This window comes from Haemorhous mexicanus, chromosome 10 (genome assembly GCF_027477595.1).
Source record: "Haemorhous mexicanus isolate bHaeMex1 chromosome 10, bHaeMex1.pri, whole genome shotgun sequence".
Classification (NCBI taxonomy): domain Eukaryota; kingdom Metazoa; phylum Chordata; class Aves; order Passeriformes; family Fringillidae; genus Haemorhous; species Haemorhous mexicanus.
Window position 1 is genome coordinate 9,486,176 of NC_082350.1, and position 12,897 is coordinate 9,499,072.

Here is a 12,897-nt window from a genome sequence, read left to right on the forward strand (position 1 = left end):
TTCAGCATGTTACTGTGATTTAACTACATGGATTCTGCCTAAACTGGAGCTCCTCACAGAAGGCAACATTATTGTGTACAAATGTAATTTGAGGCTCTACCCAAGAAACAGATTGAGTGCACAAACACATAAGCAGTGTTTGTCATATAAGATTGGGGTACAGAATGTTGTAGCATAAATTATATCAAAGTCATAAGCCTCACTTAATAAAGTCTTGGGGACAGAGCAGACTGTGAGTTTCATCCTGCCACAGCAAAAATACAAATAGGAAATGTGATACCATGACACACTGCATGACCTTCAAAATTCTGCTGTTGCAGTTCATTAAGGTTCTCAGTTGTAGCAATGTAATGTAGTAAATATTCCAGACATATTACGTTTTTGGTGCTGAAAAAAATGAACTATGTGTTCAAAGAATCAAGCAAGAGTGCAGCACTCAAAAATGAATAATGAATTAGGAAATATTAATTTTGGATAATAACATTAATGAATAAAGAAAAACTTTAAAAGCTTGACTATATGTACTGTTTCCTCAACATGGTAGTAACCACAGGCCTGAATACCTCTGTCCAATACTAGCACTGCAGCACAATACTACTTATTGTCCTGGCTACTTAAATGAGTTAATAACCAAATATTAAAACTGGAATATATTTTTCAGAACAAGACCAAATTTTGCTTTTAAAATCTGAAGGTGTTAAAATTTTATGCAGCCCATCCAAATTAGCAAATCTGGTTGCAATACCTGAACCTTTCAACTACCAGAAGTCTTTTAGGAGCCTTAAATGCTACATCTTAAAATACTTGAGTAAATTAGTAAAAAATAATCAGTGAGCAGATCACTCTCTCTTAAGAGGTTATGTACTTTCAAGGATTTATACCTCTGGCCATCTAGTAAGTTTTAGGTTCAGGAAGAAGTTGAAAAGTTCCACAGAGATTTTAACAGAATATGTGATGGTAGCTCCCCATATGCTAAAATGTGCACAAACTGGACATTTAGGCAAAGGCTTTGATCTTGCAACAGAAAGGATTTTTTAAAATATATAGTATATTTTCAATAGCTGCTTATGGCAGTCTCCAGCTAGGGATAGTTACCATATATATTTGGAGGGCATAGGAGCATATTTAACTTCTTTGTTTTTAATAGCAGATCAGGTTCTCTGATCCAGGGTATGAGCAAGTGGCCATGACAAAGATGTTTCCTACTGTACATTCTGTTTTAGCACAATGATCCTGCTGTATAATAGTACAAATTATGGCATCAGTTAGTACCAGAGTGGCACTTGCTGCTGCAGAGTCCTAATTCTTGGTCAAAGACTACTGGCATGGCTGTAAAAAAGAATACCAGTGACAACAATGCTATATTTTTAAGCTATATTTGTTATCAATGTACCATGTATCTATTTGTTATCTAGATTCAAAACCCTACCTGTGGTGAAATTTACAAAGGATGTCCCCCTAGTGCCCGTGCATTGTAACTTTTTTATGGGTGTTCTTAAAATAAGCTCTTTGCAGACTGAATGCAAAGGAATCGTGGGCAAGTGACAATACTAAAGAAAAATATAGAAACAGGTAAATCTCAATACACTGTAGGAATACCCACCAGAAAGTACTATATTTTCATGTTGTTTTTCCAGATTATTGAATTATGATGAATTTCACATCTGGTGACCAAAGTCTTGAGAGAGATTTGCTGTCTTACAATTTCATCCTATCAAGTTAAACTAAAACCAGTCCTTCAGCAGCTATTTCCCTCTCTGTACTTAGAACTGCATACCACATTAACAGTGACTCATTTAATTTCTCTGACCTACAAACTCACCAAATATTATACTGTGATTCCAAAGCCCTAGTAAACAATCAGCTGCCAAAACAGTACTGGATGATACTGATAAATTTATACAATAACATATCCTCAGACCACCCTCTGCAGTTTTGATTGCATCACTGTTCCAACACGCAAGTAAGAAAGATATGAAATCAATGTAATATACCAGGGCAAAAGTGAGTGCTTCAGTGAATCCTGCAGCTGCCAGGTCCAGCCTCAGAAGTTCTGCAAGCTTATTGAGGGGGAGCTAAAATGAAACAGAACAATTTCAGCTTCCATCTAAAAGCATTTTGCTATTCTTTCCCGAGGTGATTCTGCCTGTTACATGATGGTGAATTCACTTGGGAGGGACTATGCTTGTGTGCTTAAAATTTTTGAAAGCATTAGCCAGCTGCCTTTAGGCTTGCCTGAGGAAATGAATCTCCCAATTAGAGATTTAATACGGGTTCCCTACTTAAACCCTGTCTTTTTTCAAGTACCAGCAACCACTGGTCTTAGAATTATTCAAATCAGCGGGGCATCTGTTTTGTATCCCATCCATGGTAAATACTTCTCAAGGCAAAGCATGTCAAAATATTTAATTCCTAGGTTCTGTTTTCCCCAAAGCCCTTCTGGCATGCAGCAGTCATTTACTGACAACAGAGCATTCATTTGAAGGGGCAATCTTACTTGATTAGCTATGGTGTACGTTTTCGGAATCACCATCTGAATGTTGTTATAACCATAAGCTATTGCTGCATCTTCTACGATATCACAGGCATGGATAATGTCTGCTCTGGTAGGAGGGATTTCAACCTCTAGATGGTTCCCATTCCCTGTGACGTGTGACTTCAAACACATCCTAGTCAGCAGCTTTGCCAGGCTTGATGGAGTTTCACTGAAACAAAATAAGAGAGTGGTAATTTATGGATTTTACAATGTATTGACTGGTTTTGTAAAGTAATCAGTGTTTTTTCTGCATTGCCTCATATCCTGAAAAATCTGTAAGTGCTTTATGGACTGTACACAGACTTAGCATTCAAACACAACCAGTTCAGATTCTCACTCATGAGATGGTCATTTTCCTTCACTTCATAACAGTCGTGGGAAGCCATAAGAATCATTCACTTTCTCTGAAAGCAGGGAACTCTGTTACAGAGTCAATCTAATTACCCAAGATAACCCCTGAATTTTTGATAAATTAAAAAAAAAATTACAAAGTCTAAACATTTTTAAAACAATGCAACAATCAATGTCTTCTAGGACCTTTGTCATTGTTAATAAAAACTATGTTTTAATTTGAAGCAACACACCTGATTCCTACTTTCTTGTTAATGTATTCAGGTTTCACCTTCTCTGTTCGATAAGCCAGCTCCTAAAACGAGAGACAAAGATTTTAAGCACATATAGTTCCTGCCATTTCTACCTAGGAGGATTCAATATCAGCAATCTAGCTTCTAACTGCCATACTAAAATGACACCCACAGAAGACAAATGTGGAATATCAGACTATATTTAGCATTCTAAAGTGAACAGGATTGTTGAAAATATACTCTAGTATGTGATGCAAAAGCTGTTCTTGGTTAAGCTGGAAGGGTGAATGCAGCATGAAATCCCTGTTATTGAAACTTCCAATAATTTCTGATATATGCAAGTAACAGAGTCACTGAAAGTTTCTGGTGAGTTTCTGGTGAGTTCATCCTAAGTCAAAGCCCTAAAGCACAGAATGGTCATGCATGAGATCTCATGGTCTTGTACAGATCAAATGACTTCTAAGTGGAAAAGGAAGGAAAACTTTCTGTTTCCTTATTGGCACACAAATACCTATCAGTATTTTACTTAGCAAGTGTTCAATGTATTTAAGGAAGATATTTTATATGTATTTATGTATTTCGTGTGTTTCTAAACTTCTTGATATCCAAGTATAGCATCTGAATCTTGGGGGTTTTTTCCCTCTATCTTATCTAGGGAAGCTGCTTTGGTTGCTGCAGAGATTTCTATTTTGTGGGATATCTTTTCAGGATTCTACATCTTTCCTCTGGTGATTAAAACTGACATTGTGATAAAATGACACCAGAAAACCTCTCAGCAAAAATAAGTTTCTTTCCCTCTAAACAGTTTGTACTCCCTTGGTCTATCTGATTTCACGAACTCAACTCAGAGTTCACAGTTCATAACCAGAGTTCAACTCTGTCTTCAGTTACTTTCAGGAAACAGAAGGAATTGCTTTCTTTATACTTATTAAGAAAATAAAAATGTAAGACTCCATTACTGCGAACAGATCTGTCTGGGGCTCTGAACTGAACTTGAAGTCAACATTCTGCCTTTTAGACATTTACATAGTTGGTGTTTGTACAGTGAGAGACTGAAAAAAGCAGTGTTACAAGGTTATTTTAACTGAAGGGCATTAAAGCTTCCAGATCTGATAAGTACATTATGCTGAGGCTGATTTCAGTTGTCCATAGGCTTAAGGCTGAAGGACCTCTTCCTGCATTCGTTTTTCCTGATTTGGAACACGTAGGTTTTAAAAGCTTTAGACACAGATGATGATCTTTGATTGCAATCTTTACTTGTTCCTGAAAAGGTTCCTATCACAGGCACTCTAAACCATAATAGTGTATTTTTAACCTCATCATAATTCAATGGAGCTTCAGAATTACTTTCCTTGACAAGGAGAAGCTGGAGCTGGAAGTGTTTTTCGTGGGGTTAGAGGAGGTTCTGACTCACTAACCTAGAGAAAGTGCTAAGCTGGATTTTTACACTACACCTCAGAACCAGCAGATGCTGCCACTGCAGGAAAGAAAACAAGGTCACTGTTACCAGACTTTGTGTAAATCAATCTCTCTCCCTAAGGACACAGAGATATTCTAATGCTGTGCTTACCGGATAGATGTGGGTCTTCCCATTGGGATAAACCACTTCTACTGCTTCAACACTGAAAGAGACAGAAAAATATAAGTAAAACTGGTTTTAACACATGGCCCAAATGAGGAGATTAACATATATGTGGCCCTGAAGATTTATACTCACGTGAATGGCTTCTCACAATATTCACTGAACATCGTGACTATAATATCAAGAACAATTTTTGCCTACAAAACAAACATAACAATCACATTGAAATCTGTCATCTACTTGTGTTGAAGTAGACAAAATATCTTAAAAAGAAACAGGGGAAATATCTCATCATGCACCCTCTTCATTCTATTTTAATTTCCTAGCAGTTTAGAATATTAGACTGAATTTTAAAAATTTTTTCCTTCTGATGCAGACATTTCTGGAAAAGCTTGAAAATCTGGTTTTCAAGGTTCTGAAGCCTTTGTGTATCTTTTCTAAACTCTGCTCTTTAGAAACACAGGGTTTTTATTACCATTTGGAACTGGGTCTTCCTAACCTGTCTAATTAGTAATTTTACTGAAGTTCAAGTGAGAATGGAGAGGCTGAAGGACTGCATTGTTTAACAATACATTATCAAATAACCTTCTTTGCAAATCTTTTTGTTTTACAGTTAATATCTTAAGAGATTAGTATAATGAAATGTAATTATGAGATTCAGATGAACTTCTCAATCCATAAAGGGGTTTTTTTGATGCCTGACAGTGTAATTTCCTTCATATAAAAGAACAACATTATATTTGCTTTTACTATCAAGACAAGCAGTAGCAAGAAATGGTTATTTATTAGTTTGCTTAGAAGCCACTCCCCAACATGCAAATTTATTTGTGTTGTTAACATACCATTTTGTAGTAGAGTAAGTTAAAAGCAGTTTTGCTCTTAAGCATGAAGTTACACACTTTAGGAAACTATCAATGAATGCACAACCTATATTCAAGAACAGGCAATTAAAGCTCCTTGGCTTTCATGCTTCAGCTTTGAGTTACAGAATTTCCATATCGAAAGACTTGAATTTGGCAATTATTTGCATGACAACCCTGCTTGATAAAGATAACTAAGTAGAGAAATCCTTGTCTTTCTTCCCTCAGCCCAGATTTTCAGTAGGAGACAAAATAAATCTTTACAAATAGTATTCTGCCAAAACAGGAAGTCTTAGTAAATTTTACTCTTTTCTAAGTCTTTCAGATTTAGAAAAAGTGCTCAAAAAGAACATACGGTCTCTAATTTACTTGAATTATTTTCTCATACAAGCTGAACACTTAGTGTCAACATAAAGATAGAGTAAAATCAAAATTCAGTGAAAACACAACGCTATCTAGAGCAAGCCTGAAACTGTTTCCAGGGAATTCCAGAGTCCTACAACTTTTGCATCGGAAGGTTGGCTCCACACAGGTTGTAGGTCTTTGAATTGGAGCTCTATTATCCAACAGGAAAACAATTATATTAAAGCATATCAAAAGCAGGAAAGATTAATTTACCTTTGTAATATCTGTGCCTGTACATTCAATAAACACATTTCTGGTATTTAGCGTTATTTTTGTATGATCTCCTAAAACATGTGAAAACAAAAACATGTTAAGAAATATTAGTTTGATTGCAATAGCACTGATACTGATTTGTGTCAGAAAGATCACTGTCATTTTCCACAGCTTAAAAAAGCCACTATCTACTGCACCAACATTCACAGTAGTTGGCAGAATAGCAACTCTTTTTATATTTGAATTTATGAATCAAAGAAAAGTAAAAAGGCAGATCAGACACACTGACTGGGTTATGCTTTACACTGCATGACACAGAGATCTTCAGGTATCCTGGCAGCCAGCTGGAAAAGCCAGCTAACAGAACAGTGGCCATCTGCTGTTAGCTAAGGGCTCTGCACTGCCACAGCATCCCATCTTCCCTGAGTTTAGTCCCACATTCACATCACATGTGTGATGTATGTCATTTCCTTGGGCAGGAACAAATGAAATGGGTTTTAAAAAGTGATTTAGACTAATGACTATCAATAGTCATTCTGTGGTCTCCTGACACTGTCTGCTGATACCCTATAGGTTGCTCTACAGTGGTGATTTGGTTCCTAGTATGGGTCCCTTCTAGGCACGAATTTGTTTTGTCTGTACTGGGAGATATGATGTGTGCACCGAAGCACATCCCTGTTGCACTCAAAAAATTTTCTTGTCTGGAAGAAGCGCCAGAAGTATCTCTTTTGCAAACTGGATGTGAAGGCCCCCTAGATGGCTCCCTACAAAAGTGGGGTCTGTTAGTAAGGCACAAGCAATCTGGAGCAGCTGTACAGAGATCTCATTCTGCCTGTTAGGTACAGATGGGCAGTGCACACCTGGAGTGAATTCCATGGCTCAGAACCATGCAGGAAGGGGAACACAGTCCTAAAACCATGTGGGATCATGTCAAACCCAGCTTCTTTGTCCTTCTTGCCTTTCCTTGCACTACTCATTAGTGCAGCTGCACCAGAGCCAAAGAAAGCATTAGGCTATACATGGGAATTCCTGCTTCCTTTGTTTGACCCTGATATAGCTTCTCTGGTTTAGTTTCCTATCTGAGAAATGACGTCACAGCCAGACTGGAAGTTAGGTGCAGCAAAGATCTTAGGACTGAGGGATCTTGTATTCCCTTACAGCTGTGCTGTATCTTTTTGCAGATGGAATGTAGTCAGCATCTCTGGACTCACTTCAAAGCAAACACAAGCCTCCACTTCAGTGCTTGTAGATAATCCAAACAATCAATACAGATGTTTACATTGCATCATCTGTTTAAAAAGCACCTCTGACCTGGAAACCTCCCTTAGATACTATTCTCTAAAGCAGAGGCAGGTGTTAAATTTAGCTCAACCTTTTTAATTCATAAATATAAACAATATGCAGTGCTCATATATGGTTCACCCCCAGGTGGGAATGAGCCTAACAAAGGAGGATCAGGCACAGGGGTTGACAGCAAATTCAATTCAGAACAGTTACTGTTACCAGTCCCTACCAGAGAGTTTGAGCTGCCTTTTAAGGAGATTTGGGTTAGCTGGGTAGGGTCTATTAGGACGCATACATCCAAAGAGATTATCACTGCAGATTTATTGGTCAGTGCAGGGAAATTTACTGATTCCTCACCTATTCTTCAGTATGTAGGTATACTGAATAATCTGTCTTTAAGGAGTAATTCTTGACATGCCATTAAATGGCTTCAGTAAACCTGGTTCTCAAAAATCACCCATGGTTTCTTTTGCACTTAGAGGAAACCCTTATTTAGAAACAATGCCCAAAAAGACTACACCAATTTATTCTTTGCAAGCAATTAAAGTCTTCTGAAATCACTTAGTGTGATAGCAAGATTATCTATAAAAAAAGTAGTTCCAAATGCTGGTAAGTTCCCTGCTCTGACCTCATAAAATAGAGCACAAAGTTGCAGTTACCAGTTTACAAAATAACTTCTTGCTGGCTTCTTTTAACTAAACAAAACGCTTTCATAACAAAAGTTCCTGTCACAAGGAACTTCATTGAGTTGGGGCAGAGTATGAGAAGCTCAATGCAAAGGATTGCAGTAGGATTTTTACACCTTTCTGATGAAGATGAGAAAAACGAACACTAGAAGCTTAGGGAGGGAGCAAAAAGCCTGACTATCTTTAAACTGAGAAAAGTAAAGAAAACTTATGAAATTGTAAGTCAAACAATTTTAAGAAAACATAATAATCCCGGTGACACATCAGCATTTCTGTCATGCAGTAATTCACACACAAAACAGCAGTAAGAGTACACAGCAGTCACAAATTAATCTTACCATTGATGATTGGTGGCATGGACAGAACAACCCCATTGCTGTCATAAATGACAGGGTAACGTGGCTTGTTTTCAATCAGGTGCAGATAGTGCCGAAGGTGGCTGTCAGTCTGGAGAAACAAAGCACAAACTGAACTCCACTTCTGCTCACAGGTGAACTTACACAGAGCCACAATCCTTTGGTGAGTGATTGAGGGGAATTTTGAGGGTGGGAAGGATTGGGTTACAGTTAGCTACTTTACTAGCACAGAGTGTTTGCTCCCAGCAGCAGGAAAAGTCTGAAATGAAAGAACTGGATTTTTGGTTTTCTTCAGAAGTGCTGAAGATTATTTAAGGATTCTCTCAAACATGTGTAGGCCATTCTGTACAAATGATACCCTTGTTCACCACAGCACAGAAACACTGCCAAATATCCTTAGTCTATAGGAACTCTTAAAAGTGATAAAAATAAGCACTGTAATACTTTTAGTTATAAATTGCTGGATACTGACACATACCTAAATTTGATTTAAAATTTACATTTGTTCTAATGACATAAGTATGTGCTCCACCAAAAATCTAATTCCCTTTTAGTCTCTCTTGATTCTGAGCTCTCTTACTCTTCAGTAAGAGACACTTGAGGGTTTGTCTCCAGGGCCAGAGTGTGTTTTCCAAAATGACAAGCAAAATATGGAATGTTCAATGGCTGTTAAGCTACAGAAGACAACTGTGTTTTATCTGTAAGAACAACTTCTAATAACAGGATATGAGATATATTTAGCCTTGGAAATTTATCCACTCATTTAGTGCAACGAGTCTGAAAAATTCCACTTACCCTATACAGATCCATAATTTGTGAGGCTGTGTACTCCTGGGATTGATTCAAGGGCTTAAATTTAATTTCAGAAGGTGCTTTGGCTGTATAAGTAAATGGACCAGTGATGGTGTCCAAGTCATGGGTACCTATTGCTACTAATGCTCTTTTCCTAGAAATAAAGAAGGCAAAATAATATTTTTACTAGTAATACCTGGGAGTTTCTTAGAGTATGATGCTCTTCTATGCATTAGCAGAGCTTACTGAAAAAGCAGGAGGATAATTTTGAGAAGCCTAAAAATTATTTGATGAATAACATTTAAATAAATATTATTATGAATAGCAACACAACTGTCAAGGCAAATCCAATGGGAATGTTGCTAAACACTTCTGTCTCAACTGCTGAGTGAACTGTAACAGCTATTTATGTTGAACAGTATTGGCAGCAGACAAGAACAGGCAAGGAAATGAGAAGAATCAAGAGAGCTCCTATAGAAGATTTTCCTTGGCATAACCATAACACCTCTCTGCAATAGGGATGTGCAGTTTTAATGTGATAAAATCATACACACAGACACTAGACACTACTTTAAGCACTAACCTGCAAATATTCTGGTGTAGTTTCTCCTGGAGGTCGATGAAACTGTCATAGCGGTCCTTGGTGAAAGTTACGTTTCGCAGGACGGCAGCCACAGCGTGAGGCCGGATCTGGGCAGTCTGCAATTTACAACAGCAGCTCTTCAAGAGATTTGATTTCAGCTGCATCTGAAACTTTGATTTGATCTGCTACTAGGTTCACCCACACCAATTTGTCTATTGTTCCTCCCACTCCTCATTCCTAAGAATAGATCACAACTAGTAGATATATTTAAATGTCTTTAGCTTTTGTTCTGCAAATAAGATTTTTGTTCTGCAAATAAGATTTCCAGTCTCACTGCTCTTACAAAATCGTACTGATAGGGATCTTGCTGCTTCAGCAACTCTCAATGCATTTACAAAGGTGCAGTAAACACTTTTACCTGTTCAGTGATAATCAGCCTCTGACCTTCACCCTCAGCTGGTATTATCTTTTCATACCTAGGGAGATTTATCCTAAAACAAAAGCAGAAGTAAGTCTGTAGCAGAAATGTAGTAGGAATTATATGTAGAAAACTTTCTTGGTAACGTTTCTTGGCATGTAATTAGCTAACTGTGCAGAACTTGTTTTTTATGGGATGGTCAACAGATTACTGAACTAGAAAGGAAGAACTCAGCAAGATAAAGTCATTGAAGAAAAGGGAAATAGATTATTTGTTTTGGTATTTATTAGAAAGGATCACAAGGAAGTTTCTCTGCAGGAGTTCTTTACAGAGGATAAGTCTCAAATGGAACAGCAATTGAAAACTTTTTGGAACAGATAGAAAACCCAATAACATTCTAGTCTGGTCTTTTTAAGTTATGCTTACGCAATAGATCCTCTCCAGAGGAACACCTGATGAAGCTCATCTACACATATAATCATACTGCAAATGCAAGCAAGTAGGAAGTTCTGTTTACTGACCAGAAATGGAGCCATATTTCAACAAATAAAAAACCACACAGAGATCTCACAACTCTGCCTTACCTTTCCTTAAAGACCTGCAGTCCTCGGACCAACCCTTCCAGGCAAAGCAGATCATAGCGGTTGGCAGGAACGTCAATTTTATAGAGAACAACATCAGATGCACCCTTGGCCTTTTCTTCACCTTTTTCTTTACTTATAATGTCCTTCTCAGATGTCTGAAATCAAGCAAAAATGTGGTTTCAACCAGATATATTTAACATTGATAGCAGTATGGTAGTGATATGATAGGAAGAACTGTATTAATTAGAAGTTTAACATTGTAATTTGCATTTATACAGCAGATGGACACACCAAATACAAGAGATGACATAAAACCTCAAATTCAGAAACTGTAAAGCAGTGTGCCAAAAGAAAAATTCAGTATTAAAATTTTAATTTCAAGAAAAAATATTATAGAAGCAAGAACCTCCAGGCTGTCAGATCCCAGTAGAGATCTGAGACCTTATTTTTGGCAATAGATTGGCAAATGACTTGTCATAAGCAAATTTATTCTGAAATAAAGCATAACATATGACGTTCAGATGTCTTTTGATAAACGTCATTAAAAAGCCAATAAATTAAAATTAAATGGCAAAACCAAAACAGGTCTACTTGAACAAGATTTGCATGGATAGGGTTATCAGGGCTAGCAAATCTCCACAAGTACAGAACCTAAATTAAAATGTCAAATATAAATTAGTTACAAGTCAGGTAAAAATGTCCAGGACAAATACATTTTTTGTGGATATTGCACAGATGGCTGCGTATCAAACAAAGCCAAACAGATCTTGTAAAATATGATCAATACATGTTCTGTGGCCATATTTCTGCTGCTAAATAAAATGGTGCCTGAGACTGAAGATCAAGAGGCACAGAGTGCTGACTTCTAGGAAGTATTGCAATATGCCACCTTGGAGGCTCTTGCTTCCAAAGCAGTAACTTTTATAAGTCTGAGGGGTTTTTTCCAGATTTAAAACAGCTGTGTTAATAAAGTCCATTACAACATTGCAACAAGGGATATGCTGGAAACAACGCCATACAAACTCTTACCAAAAATCAATGCTGTCAATATGCCACATCTAGTCAAAAAGCAACAAATAAAAACATTACTTACAATTTCATCAAGCTCCAAACCAAACTCAAAGCAAAGCTCATCAAATTCTTCATCCGCTGTGAAAGAAGAGGGTGAATTTTGGTTAATAAGCAGACCTCGGACCTAATTTTTGTGTATGTGTTTACGATGTTTTCAAACAAGACAACAAATGCTATTTTGGAAAAAAAACAAAAAAAGGTAAAAGGTAAATTTTTCCTTATATTTGCATCTGAGTAGCAGCTTCTTTAGTACATATTTGATTTACGGACATGGTATTCTGACAGTCACAAGGGAGGGCTTCTGATCTTTGGAGCTCAGCTCCTCAGCTGGACCTGTCAGAGCAGCTCTGGTTTGAACAGTTAATGAAATCAGAAGGGAATAACTGGGCAGCTTCTGCCAAGTGCTCCTACTCTGATCAGACAGGTTGTTCTACAGCGGTTGCATCAACTACATTGTAGCATGTGAGTAACGCAGCCCCGTTCTGACAACGCAGATCTGACAATGCCCTGTTCTGACAATGCACCGGGCTGTCTGTAGAGCCACAGCTTCTGTCTGGTCGACACCACTGCATGTCCTGAATGCTCCTTCAGCCGAGCAGCTCTGAAATCTGCTTCGTGAGCCAGCAAGGAAGGACTGAATAAACCCTCGCTATTCACCGCTCGCTTTGCCTGCTCCCCCTTCTTCTCTCCATCTTCGTTTAACCAGATCCTAAAACACAGTGAAACTCCAAGCAGACACCGCCACGGGGAGACGCGCGGTTGCACTTTCCCGAGAGCTTTGGGCTCTAGCAGTGCGTGTCGGGGCAATGGGCTGAAGGGGCGGGGGATGACACATGGCTGTGTCTGGCGTGCCGCGGGCAGGCGAGGAGCAGGCGGCAGGGGAGCCACCGGCGCTCTGAGGTCTGAGCTTCCCCGAGAGCCCCGGTGCAGCCACGGGACACGC

General features: G+C 38.2%; 1 protein-coding gene and 1 long non-coding RNA gene across 2 annotated transcripts in view; one reads left to right on the forward strand and one right to left on the reverse strand.

The window, feature by feature from the left end:
• The window catches only part of FARSB (phenylalanyl-tRNA synthetase subunit beta), a 35,317-nt gene that overhangs the window by 22,170 nt on the left and 250 nt on the right, over positions 1-12,897 (reverse strand). Inside the window, exons 2-13 of the mRNA XM_059855258.1 lie at positions 11,977-12,032; positions 10,884-11,038; positions 10,300-10,372; positions 9,882-9,997; positions 9,302-9,452; positions 8,489-8,597; positions 6,181-6,251; positions 4,838-4,899; positions 4,691-4,742; positions 3,121-3,182; positions 2,498-2,705; positions 1,995-2,075 (exon numbers count right to left, since the gene is read on the reverse strand). Coding sequence (XP_059711241.1) covers positions 1,995-2,075; positions 2,498-2,705; positions 3,121-3,182; positions 4,691-4,742; positions 4,838-4,899; positions 6,181-6,251; positions 8,489-8,597; positions 9,302-9,452; positions 9,882-9,997; positions 10,300-10,372; positions 10,884-11,038; positions 11,977-12,032 — 1,196 coding nt within the window. The remainder of the gene's footprint in view (positions 1-1,994; positions 2,076-2,497; positions 2,706-3,120; positions 3,183-4,690; positions 4,743-4,837; positions 4,900-6,180; positions 6,252-8,488; positions 8,598-9,301; positions 9,453-9,881; positions 9,998-10,299; positions 10,373-10,883; positions 11,039-11,976; positions 12,033-12,897) is intronic.
• Positions 8,530-12,615, forward strand: LOC132331655 (uncharacterized). Its single transcript, XR_009487652.1, has 2 exons — positions 8,530-8,669; positions 12,449-12,615. It is a non-coding gene; the product is annotated as an uncharacterized LOC132331655 (long non-coding RNA).